Below are 22056 nucleotides of genomic sequence, written 5' to 3'. Positions count from 1 at the left end.
CTGCGCTTGATACCTTTATTCTTTTTTTTTTTTTTTTTTTCAACCCCAAAAAATTCTGTAAGCCCGGGATGAGAAAAGAGGGACATTTGCTGTTAGGTCTATAAATACTGATGTGCCCCACAACAACCCCCTCCTCAGGTGGTCAAACTGCTCCATCAAACAACTACACACAAATGAACAAACAAAACCAAGCATTATCAGCACTTCTTATGTTTATATTTTTGATTTTATTTTTATTTTTTTATTAAAAAAAAAACAACCATTATTACAAATGAACTGTTTACTGGAAGGCTTCTGCCAGGGAGAACTCTCATTTCAATCTTTTGTGAATAAAAGGCAGCACAGTTAAAACCCATAGACAATAAACAACACAATAAAAAAAAAAAAAGGAAAAAGAGAGAGAGTTTCAAACCATAGCTTATAGTTATGCAGTTTCCTCAATGTCAATAGAGAGGCTTTTGTTAAAAGCCTTCAATTCAGAATTGTGTGGAAGACTTTTTAGAACACAGGGGAAGAAGGAAAACAATGTTTGTTTCGTATGTATATATGTATTGCTTGGATACCGTTAGTGGATTCAACACATTTACTTCCTCCAAAGCAACCACCAGACATACGGTTGGTCCTGAGTGACGCATTTGCCCAGAAAGCTGAGCACACACCAGTCATTCTGGCCAAAATTTCCCATTTCTGGCCTTGGTTTGGAGGAGGGCTTTCAGTGAGCTCACACCTGGCTTCCAACTTTAGGAGCCTGGATTCCCAGAGATGGGAGCCTGGAAGAGGGGCTTTAATTCATCCTCTTCTGGTGCCCCCGAGTGAGGTGGCCCCAAGGCGAGCTCTGAGCATCTTCCTGTGCTTCTGAAGCAGCGCTGAATTAAGCCCCTGCATCGTAGGTATCAAGCCCCAAACTGGGTATGTGAAAAACTGCAAATTAACAACTACTTTGTAAAAACAAAACGAACAAAAACAAACAAAAACCTATCCTCGGTGGGGGAACTTTAAGGTCAAAAACAAATAAAAACGGTCTTAAAATATATACATATATATATGGCTTTTAGTTTTTCCTATCCATTTCACTGGAAACAACAATAAATTTAAGGGTGATATTTGGTTTTTTCCCTGTAGCGTTCAGCAGGGCGGGTTGGATGGAGGCACTGGCTGCAGCTCAGAACCCGCCCGAGTTCTCCTTCATCTTTGCTAGTAGCCTGGAGTAGACGGGAGCTGCGAAGGAGAAGAACCAGGTGGGTTGGACAGACACACAGACACCATCCCCTCCCACCTAAGCTGCATCTTGATTGCAGCAAGGCAACAGAATAAACTTTTCTTTAAGGGACAGGACATAGAATAGAGATGAGAAACAAGCTCAGGAAGTTGCCTTACCTAGTCGAGGATTCCTTTGAGAAACCTGCATGGAAAGAAAATATAAAGTTTGAATAAATACAATAAATCTCCGACAGCTATAAGATGACTTACACGACAATATTTCATCCTTAGTCTCCAAAAACTGTCCTGGAAGGTGCTGGGCTAGAGTCAGGGAGCAGCACCAAGCTGCCTCCCCTGTAGCATCTGTCCAACCTGCGGTTACACACGATGGCTTTCATAGAAGAAAGCCTTCTGTTTCTGAAATTTGGGGAGTCATATTCGGTACCTGCTAGTTCTTATCCTGACAGTGTCAGAAGTGCTGAGTGGGGTGGATGAATGACCCTTCGGTGCCATAGGCATTATTGGGGTTGACACATACAGTAACGTGCCAAGGCTGCATCTATGGTGTGCTGCAAATTGTAGGCTTCATGTTGCAAAAAACGTTATTTCTTACATCATTTAATGGCAAAAGAAGAGAGGATTGATCAGTCCATGAAACACACCTGCTTACTCTCTTTGTAGGTCAAAACCTGAATGTGAGGTTATCTTCAATTCACTATTAGCAAAATGGAATTTCTGTAGTTCTACAGTGACAGGTTTTTTTGCTTTGTTTTTGGTTTTTACCTTAGATAATGCAGATGCCTGTTTGAAGATTTCTAACGCGGGATCTGCAGGCTCATCACCTCTTTCTTGCGGCCTTGAAGCTAAGGGTGGGACACAGACAGCACAGAGATTACTAGGTGTGCAGATATACAGATGGCATTCAAAGCACACAGGGTGCTTCCTTCCAGCATTTCAGAGCATGTGCTGAAAACCCCATAACAGATTAATCCTCCTCAATAAACTAAAGGAATTGCCATGTCACCTCCCCCTCCCCAAGCAAGGATGGAGACGATGCAAGTTGGGACCAAGACGAGGCCACAGCTCCAAACCTGAGCCAGCTGCAGCCCCCAGCCCCTCCTGCCCCCTCTGTTCAGTTCCTTGCTGCTGCCCACGTTAAATGAGAGGGGTTTGTGCACCCTGGTGGTGCAGCTCTGAGCATCCCTACCATGACCTACCCTGAGGCTGCAAGACGGAGTTGACGGCGTGAATCACACCGTTCGTGGCCATGATATCGCTCTCTGCAACAGGCTCCTTGTTGACATGTATTATGTTGTTTTTCTGTTCGGGAGAAGAAAAAAAAGAAAAAAAAAAAAAGAGAAAATGAGAAACTTTTGTCATCAGTGCTTTCCAATTCTGTCTAAAAAAAGAAAACCCGCACACCCTCACTTTGCATTCATTCATTGCAGGCTGGCTGTAGGCATTTTCCTCTCTGTTGCCAATTGAGAAGTCCATAACACCAATTGATAGCTGGAGCAGTCACCAGCAGGTTTGGGAGCACAGACTGCCTACATGGGCTGAGCCCTTCCATCAGCATCCCAGTGCTGCTGCCTGCACAGAGAGGGATTGCTACAGAAATTGTGGTAGGAGTGACCAGGGTTGGATGTGGCAGGAGCCTGGCACACAAGCTGGCCAGCTCGATGCACTTTGGAGCACCAGCCTTTCCATTTTTGTCCTGCTTTTTCTTCCTTGTGCAACAAATGGGCCATGAGTTATTTATTCTGTGAAATATATATTTTTTTCCTCAGTAGGGGATCCTGCATTCTCTTAATGTAGTGCAGAATTTCTGAGATAAAATTGTGCATCTAAATAAATCCTGCTGTGCTAGGGGAGCCCATGCAGAGATCATTTTCATTACGCTAAAAAAGACGTGTTAGCTGAACAAGCTATACATCTAATTTATTTATGCTTTTTTTTCCCTATGACTCAGAGTTAAATTTATAACAGCTCCTGGAAATCATTTACAATTGGTCTTCTGGGGAGAAAGCTGAAGAAAACCACATTTCAAGGCTGCCAACTTGCTGAATGGAATACATGGCAAGAGTCTCTCCACTACAGCCCCGAAAACACTGCTGATGGGGCCGTACGCACGTTCAGAAGAGGTTCTCATAGCACCCACATGAGCACAGACATTCTTTGCTCCCTGACACGGACATCTAAACACATAACAGAGGTGGTGACTCACGGCGCTGACTTCCAGTTTGTCTCCCTGCATGGACTTCAGCCTCACGAGCGCGCTGACCGCGCCGCTCACCAGGATCTCATCGGCCATGTGGAACCGGAGGATGTTGCCAAGCTCCTTGGCATTACCTGGGGGTGGGGGGAAAAACCATGTATGTTCATGAAACTGCATCAGTGCTTGTTTCCCGTATTGCATGTGCTGGAATGACATTACGTGGAAATACCGTAATTTCCTAAAGGGCAAGGAATTGGTGTAAAATTCAAAAGACCAATCAGAAGCACCTCAGATGGAGCTGGATAGGACATGGGGGCTGTTCCTGCCTGTGCAGGTCAGGATCCAAGCGAGTCCAGGAAGGATGTTGTCCCAGTGTCCCACCTTGGCACATATCAACCCTGCCTTATATGTGAAATCCCTATCTCTTGGTTATTTTGCAGTCTATTCTTTTTCCTACTGTGCATTATATAAACTTTATTCTGTTGTTGCTTTCACTTCCAAGGAAGTTTAAAGACAAAAAAAAAAAACAACAACAAAACAAAACACCAAAGAAACAAAAAAAACTTATGTGAAATGGAGCACCCTGTGCTTGCAAACATCACTACTTTCATCAGCACCAATGACACTTTGCATGGCATGATTCCTGGCTAGGAAGGGAAAGAGTGCAGGAGAGATGTCATGGATGGTTTACAGGCTGCCGGCCGGACCCCTGCCTTACTGAGTCTCTCTCTACTCTTCTAGCTGTGCTTTGAACCAGATCTCAGGAAAACAAGAGGCTTCCCCTTCACCACCTGTTTTCCAGAAGAGGCAGTGATGTGCGCAGCATGGCCAGCGGCCCCGCTCCGTGTTCTCCTTTAGAGGCTGTGACTAAAACCCAGAGCAAAACCCAGAGACGGGTGATAGGGAACAGCTAGTGCAAAAAATGGCCTTCAGATAAGAAACCAGAGAAGCTACAAGCAAGGTGGACTTCTTGTTTTGCTGCCCCTATCTGAACACACTGTGAGCTTTTTTTCCATTACCATTTTTCTATCGTGGCCACAGCTCACACTGCGTATCCTCACCAGCATGATTCACTTCTTCATCAGAAGCATAAGCTAAATATTTGCGTGAAAAAACAAGAACATCTGAAGTGCCCACATCTGGGATGCTTCATTCCTGCAGCCGTTTATAATAGCTCCAGAACAGCCCTGAAATATTTACACATTAATCACTAGGCTGGGTGTGCAGGCTGATATTACCAATTCCTCGTTCATGCACTTAAAAGGATAACCAGCCACCATGGGCAGATGCTCCACAAATTATGACGCCAATGTTTGGTTGGGCCTTAATGACGAGAAGACATTACACTCAAATACCTGGCATTGTTTCCAACCACAGCCATTTTCCAACATGAAGAAAACAAAAAAAATCCTGCAGCTTATCCTGAAGAGGGTTATTAAACATTCCCATGCTTTTTTTTCCACGACTGGCCTGCATGTCTGTGCTTTTCAGGATATCGGTCTCTGTTTATCCTAGACCGGAATATTTGTTGTCTTCTCAGGATCAGGTAGGACTTCCTGCTTGGTCCATGTACAAATAGATGGAACAACAGCTCCATCCTTTTACTACTGAAATTCCACACAGTGTGGCTTGAGTCTGAATGTGGGCCATGTTTTCTATTTGCAAAACTTACTTTAGATACCCTGATCCTGTGTGACTGACGTCCATTTTCACTTCTCTCATCCCTGACTGGAATTTCATAGCACACACTCCAAACATTTCATAGCACTCACAAGTATACAAGGGAAGTATAAACCCATGCCCACAGTTTTTGCAAGAGTTCAGTGCCACTGCTTTCTGTGCATCCTCGGTTTTCTGCTGGCTAGGGCTTATCCTAACGAGTTGTATAGGATGTCCATGCTCCCAGGAGACAGACTCAAAGAATATGGCAGACAGACCGAGCCATCGCTCTGGTATCACACAAAAAAACACACAGCAGCTGTTCACCCAACTGCTCTAAAAATGCTCACCCATTAGCTTGTTCAGTTCCCCTTGTGGCATGGCTCGGAAAGCTTCGTTTGTCGGAGCAAACACCGTGTAGGTACCTGGCCTGTTCAGGTTCTCCGTTAGGCCTGCAGACTGGATAGCAGCCACCAAGGTACTGCAAGACAAGCAAAGGTACAACATTGGTGGCTTCAAAACAAACTACAAACTACATCTGTTGGTCTTTGCGCAATAACCTCTTGTGTTCAAGAGAGTTGTGAAGTTGCAATTGCAAAATCCTGCAAAATCGATTAACCCAAATGTCGATCGGGTAGGAAACGATCCCGTGAGGTCCAACCAGAATATGTGAGAAATGGCAGAGCCAGCTGGGGATGCTGAATCCTTGGGGACAAGGAGGCTAGTGAGGAGACACAGAGGCTTGGCCACAGCAGCACTGACAGCAGAGCTGGCTTCAGAGCTGGCTTCTAAATGTGCTCACAAGGGGACCACACACTCTTGGCTCACACTTCAATGAAAGGTTACTTAAGTCTCACTCCCTATAATTTAAGAATGAGACCGTGGTTTTGGGTAATCTTTCCATGTAAAAAATAAAAATAAAACTTATATGTAGTCATGACTACGATCCATAATAAATAGAATAACAAATAGAAAGCAGAACAGCAGCTCCTCTGCTCCTAGCTGGCGCCTAGGAAGAGCAGAAAGGTCACCTGAAGCGATGGTCTGCCTTGAGAACATCCATCACGGAGCCAGTTGGTGGGGTCAGCATTTTGTCCACACTGAACAGGGTCCCAAACCTTCCTCTCTTGTCATGGGCAGCAATGCAGGCGTTTTCAATACAGAGGTTCTGCAAACACAATCGCAGAAAAGCAACCTGATTAGTATGTGCGTTGAAAAAGGGATATTTATGCATTTCATAATGCTCAGTTACACTTTTTTTTTTATGTTAACTGTACCATGACAAGATGCTCAGCCTGCAGAATACTTATTACTTATGGTAAGGGATAAGAAAAAACAATTTAGCCCCGGGTCCTGCTCACAATGAACTGGTCATGTAGAGGCAGTGGTTAAACTGATCCATTTTGAGAAATTCAACTGGTTTTAAGAGGCCAAGGCCAGACCCCCACCCAGACAGGCTCCCCACACACTGGAGATCCCACCCCGAGCACTGCCAGCTGCAGGCACCTACGTTGCGGTACACAAAAACTCTCAGCTCCTTGTCACCCAGCGTCTGCAGTTTCTGCCCATGGTAAAGGTATTTAGAGGAGAGCTGATCTTTGACAATGTGGTTCAGAAGCAAGTTCTTCATGTTGCTGTCAACAGAGATGGGTTTATCTGCAGAAAAAAAAAAAAAGAAAAAAAAAAAGCAAAAAAAAAGCATTGAAACAAGCAGTGATTCATTTAAAATGACCAGAGACACTAAAAACATCCAAACACAGATTATTTCCCACACCAGATTTTAATTTTGAAGCTACATGCCCCTGTCTGTAGCTGAGGCATTTAAGGGAGAGTTTGCATGTTTGCACACTGAAACTCAGCCAAAGAGACACTGTTTGAAGCAGGTCTGTGGCCCACACTGACAGGAGAGAGGGATTTACTCCCCAGTTTACCTTTGAATACATCATTCACTGGGGCAAGGAGGGTCACTCGCTCGCTGCCTGTTAGATGAGAACTGAGCCCAGCTTGTCTGAAAAAGTTCATGGACTCAGACACTTCAGATTCTTGGGCCAACTCAAACAGGGTCTTAGCTGGAAAAAAAAAAAAAAACATAAATAAAGTAATGCATAATAACCTAATGCATAATAAAAAGGCAATCCATCCATTCCTACAAAATTCCTATGTCCTCTAAATCCGTTATTTTTTTGTCAAAAAGAATAATAGACAAAAGAAAAGCATGACAAAGAGATGCAAAAAGCCTCCAATACCTGAGTCAGGGATCAGCAGTTCATTAACAAAATGTACAACGCCGTTAGTAGCCAGGATGTCCTTGTTGGCAATGATGGGCTTCCCGTTGAGGGTCAGCTCTTCCCCACTGCAGCCCACATCCAAGGTGGTCCCTTCCAGAGTCTCCATCGTGAGGCCAGCGATGATGGCCTCAGCACACATGGCTGACTTCAGGATGTGGTGGTTCAGCAGGTCTGCAAGAGAAGCGAGTGCCTTAGTGAGCTGGAAAAGTCAGACACGGAGTTAATGCAGATTTAGGGGCCCTCTTCAAAGGGCTTTGCACAGGGCTCTGCTCTAAGGGGTGGGCAGTCATTTCAGATTGTGCTGGCTTTAATTCAGCAGCCTGTGAAATGAAGTGTTCCAAAAGAATAATTTTTATGCATTTGTCAACTTTAGTTTTGTGTGGTCATTTGATTCATTTGTCAGGGGAAGCTATGCTGATAAGTTCTCTTCTGTCTCTAGGTGGATAGAAATCAGCATCACATACAGGAATGCTAAATAAAAGGGACTGCTCTGGCTCCCTGCTCCAAACCTGGTACCACCCGGTGCCACGTCTACACGCCTTCATCCCAAGAGCTCTGGGCTGTCTGGTTTTAAAAGATGGAAGCTGCCAAGTGTGTTCACTGCAGCTGTTGTCAGATCATGTCAAGGAGCAGCTCAGATCAGATTCAAAAAAGAATTCAGAAAAAGAGCAGAGCTCTCTTCAGTCTTTCACTGGCCTTGGCAAACAGGCGCTTACCCCTCAGGGCTTCAGGGTCCCCTAGGATCCTGTTCAGGGTCTCTCGTGGGATCTTCTCAAAGGCTTCGTTGGTTGGAGCCAGGAGCGTGTACTGCCCTTCGCTTTCCAGCAAGCTGTTGAGGTCAGAAGCAGCCACAGCAGCCTGCAGAGAAATGAGGGTAAAACACGTCCAGCCAGAATGCAAAGGTCAGCAGCTTTGTCCAGGCAGTCACTGAGAGACGGATTTATTACAGCTTTTAGAATTTCAGAGCACTTACAAAAATCCTGAATAGCTTCTTTCAGCACTTTGGTCCCTTTATAAAGTTGGCCTGGCCCTGTGGTTCTCTTGTGCTCCAGAAATCTGAGTACAAGAGCCTTTTTTGGCCAGCCTCAGAGCCAGCGTGAATACCCTGATATGCCTGGAAAGGGTCATGGTAGTTCCAGTGAATAATTCAGACCAGACCCTACTGCAGAACCCCTCTGCTTTCTACTTTTTTCCTTAACTTGGCAAGTACCAAAGCAAATAAGTTGATATTCATCAAATCTGAAAAGTTAACATCTCCTAAGGCCAACTTTCTGATACAATAGCGAGGAGCCAGACTCCGTCTACATCTTTTTACTGACAACAGTAGCAGGGTGACGGTTATTCTTACAAAACCCTGCTTCCTGCTTGCACTGATACCAAAAATACCTCTTCCTAAAGTAAAATAACTTATATTGGCACAAGGGTTTTATCAGCAGCTTTAGTCACGGCACTTAGGCACTGACAAGCTTCAATGGGAATGGGATGAGGGAATACCTTTAGGGATCCCTGGAGCACACATGGGTTAGACTCACCCGAAGAGTTTCCAGGCTTTCCTCAGTCTCGACGATGTGCTGAATGCTGTTTGTGGTGGTGGAGATGACTTTGTCAATGACATGGACCACCCCGTTGGTGGCGTGGTGGTCGGCTTTCAAAAGCCTGGCGCAGTTCACAGTCACAATCTGCAAAGGGAGAGATGTAGGGGACATTAAGTGCACTGAAACAAGAAGGTGTAGCAGCCACTGCTGCTTTTCTATTTCAAACGCAGTGAGCACTATAATACTGAAGCAGCAGGAGCCAAAATGTGGTTTCCTAAAAAAAAGGAAAAAAAAATCACATAAAGAATAAGAATGCCCTATCAAAAACCATTTGAGTGGTATCATGTTTAAAGAGCTTTGAAAGTAATCAGTGGTTTTGTCTACCCTAAGAAAATATGCAACATCAAGCACTTCTCCAATCACAATGTTATACAGCAACACGGGCAACTTCCCTGCAACAGCATCTATGGGACTAGCCACTTATAAATATTCTTTTCAAGCTCCTTCTGAACATCTATCATGAATCAGGAGTTTTCAGCCTAGGCATTAAATAGTCCTGGAGGTCCATGGACAGTGCAGGAGGTGAAAGGCAGCAGAAAAGGAAGCCCCTGGTGGGTAGGTTTGATGCAAGCATCTTACCCCATTGGGATAGTGGTGAATCTGGATGGGCAGGTTCTGGTACATGGAGTTAAGCGTTGTCCCATGCTTCAGGTCATCCGTGAGGACCCTTTTGTTCACCATGTGGTAGCGGAGGGCGTTGAGCAGCTCGATGTTAACATTGCTGACCAAGGAGTCCAGTGTTTCCTGAAAATCAGCAAAATTCATTTTTTTGTGCTGAGCCTGTTGGTGGGGAGAGTCTGGAGGTTTGGCTGCATCGAAGGTCCCCGTGTATTAGGTGAGGTACTCAACCTCATGCCACCAGGGCAGCTCTAATTTCCATAAAGCTGCATCCTTGGCCTTTCAGCAGCAGCGAGCAGCTCTGGAGGCCCTGGCCTTGGCAGACAGATGGGCAAGGGCAGCTTGGTGTGGGGTCACTGCATTCAGAGGATGCTCCATTTGGTGCATCGGAGGACAGCAGTGGCAATTTCAGGAGTGGGAATTTCACAAGACACAAAGTGAGAAAATCAGACCCGATGTTAAGGAGATGGAGATGCAGCAGAGCAGGGGAACTCACTGGTGCAGGGAGGCTACAGGTTTCCAGAGGCTCCAGTTGGGACTGGTGCTTGTACCAGTTAGTAAGAACAACCGGAGTGGTAAAGTGGGGGCAGCCAGAAAAATAATGAAAGGGATGGAAAGTCCCTTGCTGTGGTCTTAGTGCAATGTCTGACATTAAGAAATAGGGAAAACTGAATGAGGCGATTTCTGCATCTACCCACTGGGGAGCATCCAAACCTCTCTCCAGTGCTGGGCTCGTTCAGAAATCAGGCTCTGAGGCTGATGGACCAGGACAGTGATCCCCATCTCAGCAACTCACAGCCCTCCCTGCATCAGGACCGTGTCTGTTCTGCCAGCTGGGGCTGGAGTCAGACCCCTGCAGAGCCCACTCAGAAAGCCAGAGGAAGAGGGGAACGAAGAGGAATTATATCTTACAGCAGACAAGGAAGCCCAGGCCTCATTACTTGGGGCAAAAATCGTAAAACTCCCAGGTCCTTCGATTTCTGGCCGTAGGTTGGACCGGTCGGAGTAGAGCTGCGTGGTGGCCGAGCCAACAACTCCCAGGGTTTCGTAGATGTTTGAAAGCGGCAGCGCTGCAAGAAGAGAAGGTTATGACCCCGACACACCATTCATCCTGCTCTGCACTGCCGACACAGCCGACCTCAGTCACAGCTCTGTAATCCAAAATCTCCTCTGCGGGCTTTGCTGGAGTCACACTGCATGTATATAAATGTAACTAGGTGGAAAGCAGACTCGGTGTACCTGGCCTGATACACGCTGCTGCTCGCTACAGCCCCGTGGTTGAGTTCCAGCACCCAGCTCAGGGGAAGGAAGCGCTGGGACAGCAGGAGCAGAGCCACCAAGCCCCCTCCCAGCCCGCCAGCAGCTGAGCTGTATTTGCTATTAAGTGAAATTTTTGCTCAGCTCACCCTTGCCAAAATAGGAATGAGCAGAGACTGGCAGAACTGTCTGCTGCTTTATCGCTACCTTGCATTGCGTTTCCAACACAGCTCTATTACTTGTTGGACTCAGAAATTCCCCACAGCCCTCCCGTGCTTGATTGGCTTTAATAATATCCGAGGTTTTTACGTTGTCTGGGACTTTTTGCATGCTTTGGAGCTGAGCTGGCGCTCAGCTGGTGCTCTGCTGAGTCTGGTTTTGACTCGTTCAAAGCAATCTTGCGCACCAATTGCAAAGATCAAATCCACTTTGAGCAATTTTCTAATATTTCCCTTCAGTGGGCTGAGGAGTAATTTTAAGAAGTGTAAAAAATGTCAAATGTCTTTACCAGCTGGGCAGCCTTTCTCTCCAGGAACTTTTTCATATCCAGGACAGCACTCGTAGCTGATTACTCTGGAACAAGAGATGGACACGGCAGATTAACTGATAGCTCCTCGCTGCTTTTTCTCTGTTAGCTACTGTCCTGTCTGCGCTCATCCCTGGTGGTGAGGTTTCCGAAGCAGCGTCTTCCTTAGAAACACACACTTGAACAAAAGGCAAACCACAATTTTTATCGCCTCCGGGGCTGCGTGTTGCCAACCTCCCCACAGAACAAAAACAGAGAATTGTTTTTCAAAACCACACTTGCCCAGCGACTTTGTCAGTCCCTGCATAAACAGGGGCTGGAGACCGATGGCACGGTCCCAGCAGATGACCTGAGCAGGGCAGCAAGCGCAGCACAAGCTCAAATCAGGACCTACACAGCAAAGAGAGAGGCAAGCCAGAGACCAAAATATCCAATATATCTGAATTATTTACTTATTTTCAGGGGGAGTCCAAGTCATCAAGTTCTCTTCCTCAGGAGGATTTGGGGTTCTCCCAGTGCACAACCGATCGCAGTTTGGGCAGCGCACTGCAGCTCCGGTAAGGCTGCCCTACAAACCCGCCGAGCATCCCCCCATTTCACCACATTCTTTGCCACCAGAAAATATTCACTTATTAAGAGCAAAGTTGGCATGACAGGCCTGGAGGCAAAGGGACACCTCTGGTCTTGGATGCCCTGGCCCCAGGACTTGGAATAAGCCCTCCAAGAACAACTTCGCTGGGATGCCTGTGCCTAGGTGGGCACCCCAGGGGGTGATGCTGCATCCCCGGCTTTGCTACCAGGGGGCAGGGGTCGGAGCCCCTCCTGGGGACATGGGGAGCCCCAAGGATGACAGATGCTAAAGAAGCACGAGCTGCCTGACTGCTGCAGCCATTGTCTGCAGCTCAATGGGAAATGGATTCTCAAAGCTGCCCTTTAAAGGGAACCCGTTTCCATACAAACGGGGGAAAAAAATAATAAAAATCAACCCAGAAGTTGCCTGTTTATTTTTTACAGGGGTTTCTTTCACTTATTGCTTGGTGTGAAAGGACGAGGCAATCTGGTAGACGGGCTGGGGCAGCGAGGCGCTAGGTGTTGCTCCCAAAGACAAACCTTTCCTCTGTGCTCCTGCCTGGATTCGAGACAAGCCCGGTGCTGTAGTGCTGAGCCCCGGCATACTCACTCAGAGAGAAAGGAAAAGCCTCAAACTTCAGATATTTGTCATCATTTTAACACTGTTAACAAACAGTGGAAATGCCTGGGGTTTAAGAGGGAATTCTTCAGGGTAATTAAGAGCCAGTAAGTGAAACAAATACCTGCTTTTCTGTGACAGAAGCAAATAAATTCTGTGTCACGGTTTCCTAAGAGAATTACAAAGCAAACCCAGACTGATTGTCTAGACATTATATATTCCATGTGGGAAAGAGCTTGCCTAAAGCAATCCCTTCCTTTGACTACTGGAGATCTTAACACCCTGCTGCTCCACTTTCCCCAGCCCCCGGCTCGTGTTCATTACAAACACACACTTACTCCCCCCACCACTTCCCTCCCCGACCTCCGATTTTTCTTTTTTTCACCCTAGAAACTAAATCCAGTCTAGACAGTTCCCTCGGTTCAGACCTGTAATCAAAGACGACGAGCTGATTAAAAAGAAATCGTTGCAGAGTTCAGCATAAATAATTCCTGAGTGCTGACGTGGGCTTTAAAAGGCGTATTTATAGATCGATTGGGAGATTAATGAGCTGCGAGGAGGGGCAGGACGGGGTGCACATGGACTCGGGGATGCTGCTGCTCCAGCAGCTGGGCGAGGGCAGCGGGATGGGATGCAGGGACCACACCACCAGATTTTTTATTATTTTGGGGGATGGGGGAATGTCTCCAGCACCACCCCACCAGGGAAGCCAGTGGCAAGAAGCACCAAGGCCAGTTATGGGGTTGGCACAGGCCCCAGGCTCTGGAGCTGACCTGCCAGCACTGTCTGGCTCTGTGCACCACGTATGCCATTCCCACCCTCACCTCCCTGTTCCTTTTTCCCATCTTGTCTTGTATGATCTCAACTGTGATTTTTTTTTTAATTTATTTTAACAAATAAATAACTAAATAAGAGCTTTCTGAGTACTAGAAACCTGCAAAGGGCCAGGTGAACACAGAGGTGCTCAGCCAAGTGTTTGCACCTACAAGGAGCCAGTCCCAGGGATCATGAAAACATCTTCAGCTTCAGCCACTTGCTTGCCCAGGGCTGTATCTTGGTGAAAGCACAAGAACACCCGAAGACATCCAGCCTTCAGGGAGCAGCATGGCCATGGCTGAAGGCTGCTCCACCTCATTTCCAGGATTTGGTACCCTACACCTCTATATGAGAGCACAGCCACTCCTTTAACACATGCTCCTCCGTGAGCCCCAGCAGAGAGGGGCTTTGCCGTGCCAAAGGTGGCTAACCTGGCCCTGCTGTCCATGGGCTTTGGCTGCACCAGGAGAGGGACCAGAGAGCAAAAGATGCCCCACAGCACAGCCCCGTATGGAGACATCGCCCCACCTGCGCTCCCCTACACCACCGGGTAGGCAGCACTGGAGGAGCTGCGTGCTCAGGATCAGAGCATCAGCTGGGGGGCTGCTCTTAATGGCAGGGGACAAACAGTGTTGGGATAAAGCCCTAAATGCTCCCCAACCACGCAGCAGATTCAGCACAAAAGCCAAGCCAAGTGTTTAGAGACACTGCCCTGCTAAACCTCCCCGTGTCCTGGTGCAGAAGCAAGCTCCCTGCCTTTTATTAGCCATTGTCTCACCACCGCCGCATTCTTAGGGCCTGAAATTAAAATTTAAGTGCATTTTTGAAGGTAATAAAAACAAGCTAAGGCATGTATTAGTGAATAAAGATCCATTTGTAATAATTTCCTGTAATAAGTCCCATATGTTTCGTTTTTACAAAAAAGAGTGCCAGGGCTCATATTTTTTCCTGAATAGAGGAAAGTAAATCAGACCAAAAAAAAAAAAAAGTTAAGAGGAAAAGAAAAAGAAAGTACTAAGGGGCAACTTACTGCTACTAGTTATGGCTAGAAGAAAAAGATAATAAGAGAAAAAGAAGGAAGTTGTTGCCTTGTTCACTACACAAAAAAAGCGCGTGTGGGAGGCATTCAGCTGCAACCCCCACTTCCAGGAGAATGAGTCCAGTTCATAACGGAGACAGAAAAATATAAAAAGCACAGACGTAACTATGAGAATATACCCTAAATAAACTATTTCTTTGGCCTTGGAATAGCCAACAGTGGAAAATTACCTAATTACCAAAACAATCTTGTTTCAGTGCTCATTAAAATCAAAGCAGTGTCGGACTTCTTGCCAACTGCCTTATCTCACTTCATCAGACAGTAATGCAATGATAAAATGTACATAAATCCTCGATCTAATTTCTCCCTAAGTGCGTGAGCCAATGCTTTAGCAAAGAGAAGAAAAACAGAGGAAAAAGAAAAGCAGATAAAGAGGTGGGAGTCCCCTCCTGATGCATGAGTTGAATTTTCCATCGTGCACATCCAGCTCCAGCAGCGCTCTCCATCCCGATGGACCCAAAGATGCCCATCAAGAAGCCAGCGTACAGAGCCTCAGCACCAGGTCTCATGCTTACAGCCCTAGCTGATTTCTTTCTGGATTTCTTTCTGGACACCGCTCCTCTGACAGTGAGCCTGCAGCAGGCACTGGAGGGTCGTGCACATGGGGACAAGGCCAAGCACATCTGAGCCTCCCGTGTTGCTGCGTGTCTCTGGGCTCAGGATGTGACCACCCTAGGAGCATCCTGTGACTTACTGCTGCTGGCTTGCAGCAACGTTTCTGCCCTTCTCTCTCAAGGCTGTTTCCCTTCTCTCAGCAGCTCTGCAGGAGTTCACTTTGCTGCTCTGCAATACCTGCTCCCTCGTTGACCTCCCTCCCTGCTACCTGATTGAAACGCAGCTCAGAGCAAGAAAATAAATCAAAAATCAAAGCGGTCAAAGCTATCTTCCTAGGGGCAGGTATTTGCATCTACAACTGTATTGTCACTTCCAACTTGTGGCACCACTGACCCTTTAAGCAAATAAAGAAGATAATGGGTCAAAAGTGAAGTAGTTGAGATGTGTCAAGCATCTCCCAACCCAAGACTGCTCCTCTCAGAGATGGAAAAAGCCTTTAGGAAGAGGAGAGAAAAGACTGCGCTTATCCACAGGTGCACCAGCTCTGGTGGGAGACAGGCACAGGGTCCCCTGCAGGGCTGCAGGAGTGGATCCAGCCACCAAAGGGAGGACCCAAGGACACAGCTTCGGGAGAGGGCTTCTGCCCCCAGGCATGCTGCCAAACGTGCCAAACCCTGACTGTTTCTGGGATTTAAAGACATGTGGTGCTCTCAGAGGTTCTCCCAGCCTCACACAGAGAGACAGTTTGGGGGTTCATGCTGAGCACCATGGACTGTACCTATAAATTCTCCTGGGAGCCCAGACACCAAGGATGGAGCAGCACCAGGCCCCGACACCGCTGTAGGAGTCTGATTGCTGCAGCATAACGCCTAACATCCCCACCGGCTCCTGATTGCTTCCAGACGCCGGGAGCACCACGTCCAGTGGGAGCCATCACCAGCAAACGCCTGTAATCAGAGCTGTCCCGGGGTCCTCCGGAAAATCTGAGTCAAGGCACGTGTCCTTTGTTCTGCACAAGCACTACGAAAGGGCAAAGTAAGGCACAGGCTCCAAAGTGACTAGGAAAAGAGGAAAAGACAGTAAAACCCATTGTTGAGATGATGCGAAGTGAAGAACGGTGAGCTAATCCCACGTGCAAGGGGAACATTATCTCATAGGTTAACACGCAGGTTAATGGGGTGTGTGCTTCATTCTCAGCAGCGTGTCACTGGAGAAGACATTTGGGGGAAAAGCAGAGCAAGAGAGGTTGGAGGAGACCACCCCAAATCCCCAGTGAAATTCGGAGGGATGCCAGCCCTTCCGGCTCCTTCTGCAGATAAGTGGTTGAATTGTCTGCCAAATACAGCTGCACACTTGGGTTGCTTGAGGTTTAGTTTCTGATTTGCTTCAGGGCTGAAGCAATCCTGGGGTGGAGCAGCAAAGCCACCCCATGTCCACAGCAGTCTCATTTAATTGGGAGGCCTACCTCCAAACAGGCTCTGCTATCTGAAGGGGCAACAATGATACCATGGCATAATCTGGTCCATTTTATGTTAAAAAAAAGCCACTGTTCAACTAAGATGAGAGTCTGAACTCTACTCATCCATGTCAAGTCTTACTGGATTTAATGGTTTTATAGAATTAGGGTTTGGAGGAGGGTGCTTATTTCTTTTTACGATATTGCTTCTCTCTCTTTTTTGCAAAGAAAATTAGACTTAAGGGAAACCTGCCCAACACATGGTACATCCTGCAGTGCATCCTCCTGAATTACAGAACTGTCTTATTTGAGATGGATTCACGGGCAGAACAATGAAAGGCCACGCACGGGGACAATTTGACCTCCCTCCTCACAACACCAACACAAAACCAACAGTACTAAATCTGATAGCCAGCGAGCGCAGCTAAACCAACAGAGGCAACCAAAATAAAAGCAGCCCAGCTCACCACAGCTCAAGATCTGCTGTTTACTTCACAAACATGGCTTATTTAATCCACAGTAAAGAACAGCATGTTCCTATAGATCCAGTTACGATTTACATTGGACCACACCAGACGCACACCGGATGATTTCTGCTGTTTGCCCCAGATCAGTGGTTTCTTGCAGTCTGTGATTTCGGCCTAGAAGAAATCTCCTAGACTTTCTTTTCAGTTTTTGCTTTCTGAGGAGGGACGGTGCATGGCTGAGGGGTCACCACCTCCTGCAACCCATGTGGAAACCCTAAACCCGGCTCAGAGACATGGGGCTGGGGCCAGCAGCAGTGGCTAACGCCATGTGCATGCTCAGGCCGGGGCCAGCAAACATCCCCGAGAGCCTTGGTTGGCCTACACCAAGAAGATAGCTTCCCCGTGCTGCTCTACAGCCTGGCAGGGAGTCAGGCACGCGATTATCTGCTGACTGCATCACTCAGAGGAATGTCCCGAGGCTGCCCGCACGGCTACGCTACGCGACAGCTACTTGAATATTTTTGTTTGCGATCTTAGATGTGGAATTGGCCTGCGAGTGTAATTAACTTTCCTGGTGGAGTCATCAGAGTGCTGGCTAAAACTGACACTTCTTTCCCCTTATTTCTGTTTCCTCTTCCAAAGAAAACACGTGTAGATGAATTTTGTGTTTTCTCCAATAACCATCAGCTCCGGGCTGCCTTTTTTTCTTTTGTTTCTTTATTTTTTTTCCAGCTAGGCAATATTGCGCCTAGCAGTAAGAGAGGCACAGCTAAGTACCAGAAACCATCTGGACCACACTTCATCACAGCATCAAGAGCTATACAACATATATCGATATGCAATTAGAATAAATCACCAGGGTTAGAATTTACAGGGTATTTTCCATTCTTAACAGTGAAGTGTTTCAGAATTGTGTTTGTCAATTGGGAAAAAAAAAAAGGCACAATTTTTTCTTTGCTAGTGAAAGGCTAAAACAGCCCTTAGCACACACACAATATAAGTTCACCCAGTGTCTGTTGCACCGTTTGCTTCCCCCACCCAGCAGCTGCCTCCGCTTGGGTTTTGGGGTGACCCCGGAGGGCTCCCAAGTACTTACGTTGACTTCCCGCAGATCTTCCTCTGGTACCACTGCTTGCAGTTCGTGAAGTATTTCCTGTTCGTGCCGATCAGCTTCTGCACCGCGCAGACATTGGGGCTGCAGGGAAGGACAGAGCAGAGGTCTGAGAGCCTGGAAAACCCCACTGTGAGTGTGACAAAGGGAATTTGGAGAGCTGACTTTCCAGGTCTCAAAGTGAAGGAAAGTGGTGAAAGAGTCCTCTCTACCTCTCTGCAAGGTTATATCTTCCTTCACTGAATGCAAGGCTTGGCTTCTCTCCACGCTACACCCCTCCCAAAATATAAAGGAATTGAGTTAAAGATAACTTCAGTTCAGTTGTGATTTCTATGGTGAACACCAACTTCTAATTTAGAGACCTAAGTGTAACCCAATAAATTTCTGCAATAATTCAAATACTTCCCCTAAACCCATTATTTTATTGTTTAGGAACTTAAAAAAAGGACATATTTATCAGCACCAAAACCAAGATGGGCACTTTTGCTGTCCAACAGACTGAGCCTATGCTGGACACAGACGTGAGCTACTGGAGGGGAAGACAAGCAAGTGGTACTGTTCCACTGGAAGCTGGCAGCAGCCTTCCAGCTGTCGGAGAAGTGGTGTCATGGGGAACAAAGCTGTGGTCACACCATTCCCAGCTCACCATCTCCAGTTGCCACTTGCCATGGCTCATGTGCCAGCAGTTCTGGCCACGAGTGTGGACAAGGCAGGGGCCTTGAGATGTGATTTTGTAGACAGAAGTACAGCAAATGCCCCAAAATACTGCAGGTTCTCAGCCCAACTGCCTCTGGATTCCCAGTACCAAAACCATGCCCTGATCGCAGCAGCACCACAGAAAGTATGAGCAGTGTTGGCTCCCAGAATAATAAGGGGAAAATAAATTATTGAGTAAAATACATAAATCATCACTTTGGAAGCACTCTGCTCTGCACCTTCCAAGGCACACATCCTGGATGGGGCACGGAGCTGCTGCTGTGGAGGTCTCACTGGTCTCCTTCGGGAAGCAGACAGACATTTGTCCCTGTTTGGCTGGGACACTGCCACTCACCTGCCCCTGCCACCAAAAGCAGGCTCTGCAGAGGCTCTGCAGCCCACTGCCAAGCCCTCCTGCAGGCGTGTTTGCTTCACACCAGCACCCAACACAAGTCACCCTGCCCATCCTTAGTGTAAATTACCTTGAGGGTCTCTACGTTGGTTAAATCCAGCGTCAGCCTCAGCAAGAGCTTGGCTTGCCTTCAACAAGCTTTTGCTGATGTGACTGCAACAGGGCCCTGCAGAGGCAGGATTTGACCCTGCCAGACCCTGGCACCACCAGAAGGGACCAAGTGGGGACCCATGGGACCTCGGGGAATTAGGCTCACTGCATCCCTTGTTGCTGCCCTACTCAGTAAGGGTAGGTTGCTGCTGCTACATGAAAGCATTTAACTCCCTTTCTATACATAAGGTGAGGGACAAGGAGAAAGAATCTAGTGAAAAAAAAGGTAGAAATCACAAAGCCAAACTTTCAGCTGGTGCAAGCTGGCACCGGCTCAGTAACTTCCACTCCAAACCCCGGCTGAGAGACACGTCTGTGCTCAGTGACTCAGCCCACCTCGGCTCCTCCGGCCCCGGCGCGCCGAAATGTGGTTCCAATTACACTGAAATTCCAAATCTTGCCTCGATTTCAGCGTCTGGCTGACGGCAGTGGACAATCCCTCTAATATTCGTCTTGACAAGCCTGGCTACTGAAGGACTTGTTTGATCACTTCCCCCCTATCCCTGGGAGCAGCCTGCCAAGAAACCTCCTGGGCAGCCCCAAACCTCCTGCTTTGCCCCCTCCTCCCTGCCCGGGACCCGGCGCCACCGGGCTGCTCGCTGAGTTTTTGGGAAAAACTTCCCAGTTTTAACCCTGTGCGGAGCAATCCCCCCGAGGGCCGCGTTATCAATGATTCCCACAGGCAGGCTGTAGTAGCGGCTCCCCGCCGTGCCTGTTCTGGTGCGTTGCCCAGTCTGGCTTAAAATGAATTTGTCAACACTCTCCCCGCTCCTCGTTGGAGTTCATCACCTCTGCCATGCCGTTCCCAGCTGACTCGCGGATAAAACCGCCCATTGTTTGCCTGCATCTGAAGCCTTCCCCTTGGCAGGCAGCAGCTGGGAGCTGCCGGGGCAGGGGCAGCCCTTGGGAAGGGGCACTAAAGTGCAGGACCCCCCCATGACCTCCCCAGTCCCGCAGCATCTCCCTGCTGTGACTGCACCCACGCACCCAGATTTCCATCTTCAGATGTTCGTCATGCTCCTCCCCACATGCTTCTCATCTCGCCCCCCAGCACCTGAGCTGATTCACTTAAAAATAATTAAGCTGTACGAGTTTTGCTGCAGAGCCAAGCCCTGCCACCCAACTCGTTCCCAGCTCAATGGGAGCATTGATGGTGCCGGGGGATGCTCAGAGCAGAAAGGGTGGCATTCCTGCTCGCACATCCCTCCAGAGCTGCTTCCTGCAAGCGAAACAACACGCCTCACATCCCAGAGCTTTTGGGCTGCTTTTCTGTTGCCGTGTCCCTTTGACACATCATTAATCAGCGTTCAGAATTTAGTTTAAAAACTCGCTCGGGATAAATTGCTCTCTCCATCGGAAAGCGACCGGCGAGCCAAGTGCTGCTGTCAGCTCTGCCGGGTTTATCTCAGCAGAACTTCTCCTCATCTGTAACACTGCCACAGCAATGCCTGCAACCCTTTCGGTACTGAGATTTTACCAACAGGCGTCCGCTCCGAATTTGCCTGTAAGGTCCTCCGTCGGGTGAGATACCCAAACAGTGCTCCCCTTCTTGGAAAAGGCTGACCTGGAGCCCTGCCAGGTGACATATCAAATTGCAATATTTCAGCCTGGTTTTTTACAATGCGATTCGTGACCCTGCCCTCAGCAGCCCATTTAAATGGAAGCTGCAGCTCAATCAATGTCACCACCGGGAGAGACAAGAGCCAGCTGAAGCGTCTGTCATCGTTTCACTCTGCCTATTCCCGATATGTTACAAAAGCAGTGGGGGCAGCCATCAACAGCTGGGCAGCTCTCCTCCTATCAATAAAAAGAGTCAAACCACACAGCCCGTAACACATATAGAGATGTCTACCTGCATTTTTGGGGTGTTCCTTATCTCTGAAGGCTCTGATTAAATGAGGGATTACTTTGCTCAGGAAAACTTTCAGGACTTAAAGAGCAAGTTGGTGCTTACTCCACAGACACCCCGCAGCCACTGAACCAAGTTTCTTTCTTTTTCTGCAAACTCTTGAAAAGGGGAACTCCTTCCACGAAACGCTTAAGTGAAAATCTGAGGGTTTTTTTTTTAACCCCTTCACGGGGATAAACTGATGAAGAGCCGTCTAAAACGACCACCGGAGCATGAAGCATCCTGAAGGAAAGGAAGAAAGGGGAAAGAAGGAAAAGCCCCCGGGGGTGGGAAGCCCCCGGGCAGCGAAGGAACCCGAGCCGCGACCCCCGAAAAAAGAAAAAAAAAAGTTTTGGGGCTGTTTTATTATTTTTTTTTCCCCTTCCCCTCTCCCCTTCTCGCCCCGGGGGCGCGCAGCGGCCGCTTACCCGTGCTGGCGGCCGCGGAGGCGGCTGTGCTGCAGGACCTGCTGGTACGGGGACTTGGCGGCCAGCCCCAAACCCAGCCCCAACCCCAACCCCAACGCCAGCAGCAGCGGCAGGCGTGCCATGGCCGGGATGGGACGGGACGGGTCGGGATGGCTCGGGACGGGCCGGCGGCGCCCGCGCCTCCCGTTAAATGCGGCGGCGGCGCGGGGCGGGGAGCGGAGCGGCCCCGCGGGGGGAGAGGAGCCGCCGGGCGGCCCGGCCTTGCGGGAGGGGAGGGGAGAAGGGGAAGGGAGGAGGGGAGAGGGAGAGGGAGACGCCCCCGGGGAGGGCATCCGTCCACCGACCCATCCACCGACCGATTCACCCATCCGTCCATCCATCCACCCATCTATCTGTCCATCCATCAACCCATCCCTTCATCCCTCCATCCA

The 22056-nt window shown here is 48.2% G+C and overlaps 1 protein-coding gene across 1 annotated transcript; it reads right to left on the bottom strand.

Annotated features, from left to right (window-relative positions):
• Positions 1 to 204: 204 nt before the first annotated feature.
• On the bottom strand, positions 205 to 21832 carry TGFBI (transforming growth factor beta induced). Its single transcript, XM_068698607.1, has 17 exons — positions 21626 to 21832; positions 18037 to 18135; positions 11341 to 11405; positions 10488 to 10645; positions 9537 to 9701; positions 8895 to 9041; positions 8079 to 8220; positions 7321 to 7533; positions 7006 to 7143; positions 6585 to 6730; positions 6106 to 6242; positions 5425 to 5555; positions 3425 to 3549; positions 2418 to 2520; positions 1984 to 2063; positions 1378 to 1402; positions 205 to 1218 (listed from the first exon to the last, which is right to left on the bottom strand). Exons 1-17 carry the CDS (start codon positions 21745 to 21747, stop codon positions 1163 to 1165), a joined length of 2052 nt encoding a protein of 683 aa, XP_068554708.1. The 5' UTR covers positions 21748 to 21832; the 3' UTR covers positions 205 to 1162.
• Between the last annotated feature and the right edge of the window lie 224 nt (positions 21833 to 22056).

Source organism: Anas acuta, chromosome 14 (genome assembly GCF_963932015.1).
Source record: "Anas acuta chromosome 14, bAnaAcu1.1, whole genome shotgun sequence".
Lineage (NCBI taxonomy): Eukaryota > Metazoa > Chordata > Aves > Anseriformes > Anatidae > Anas > Anas acuta.
Note: the sequence above shows the minus strand (reverse complement) of the source record. Positions and strands in the feature narration are given on the sequence as shown.

Excerpts from the sequence above, each read along its gene's own strand:
- TGFBI (XM_068698607.1), bottom strand. The coding sequence starts at position 21,747 with ATGGCACGCCTGCCGCTGCTGCTGGCGTTGGGGTTGGGGTTGGGGCTG. Across the intron at positions 18,136-21,625 it reads CTCCGCGGCCGCCAGCACGG|CCCCAATGTCTGCGCGGTGC; the intron begins GTAAGCGGCCGC and ends CCTTCCCTGCAG. Across the intron at positions 2,064-2,417 it reads CTCCGTCTTGCAGCCTCAGG|CTTCAAGGCCGCAAGAAAGA; the intron begins GTAGGTCATGGT and ends TCCCACCCTTAG.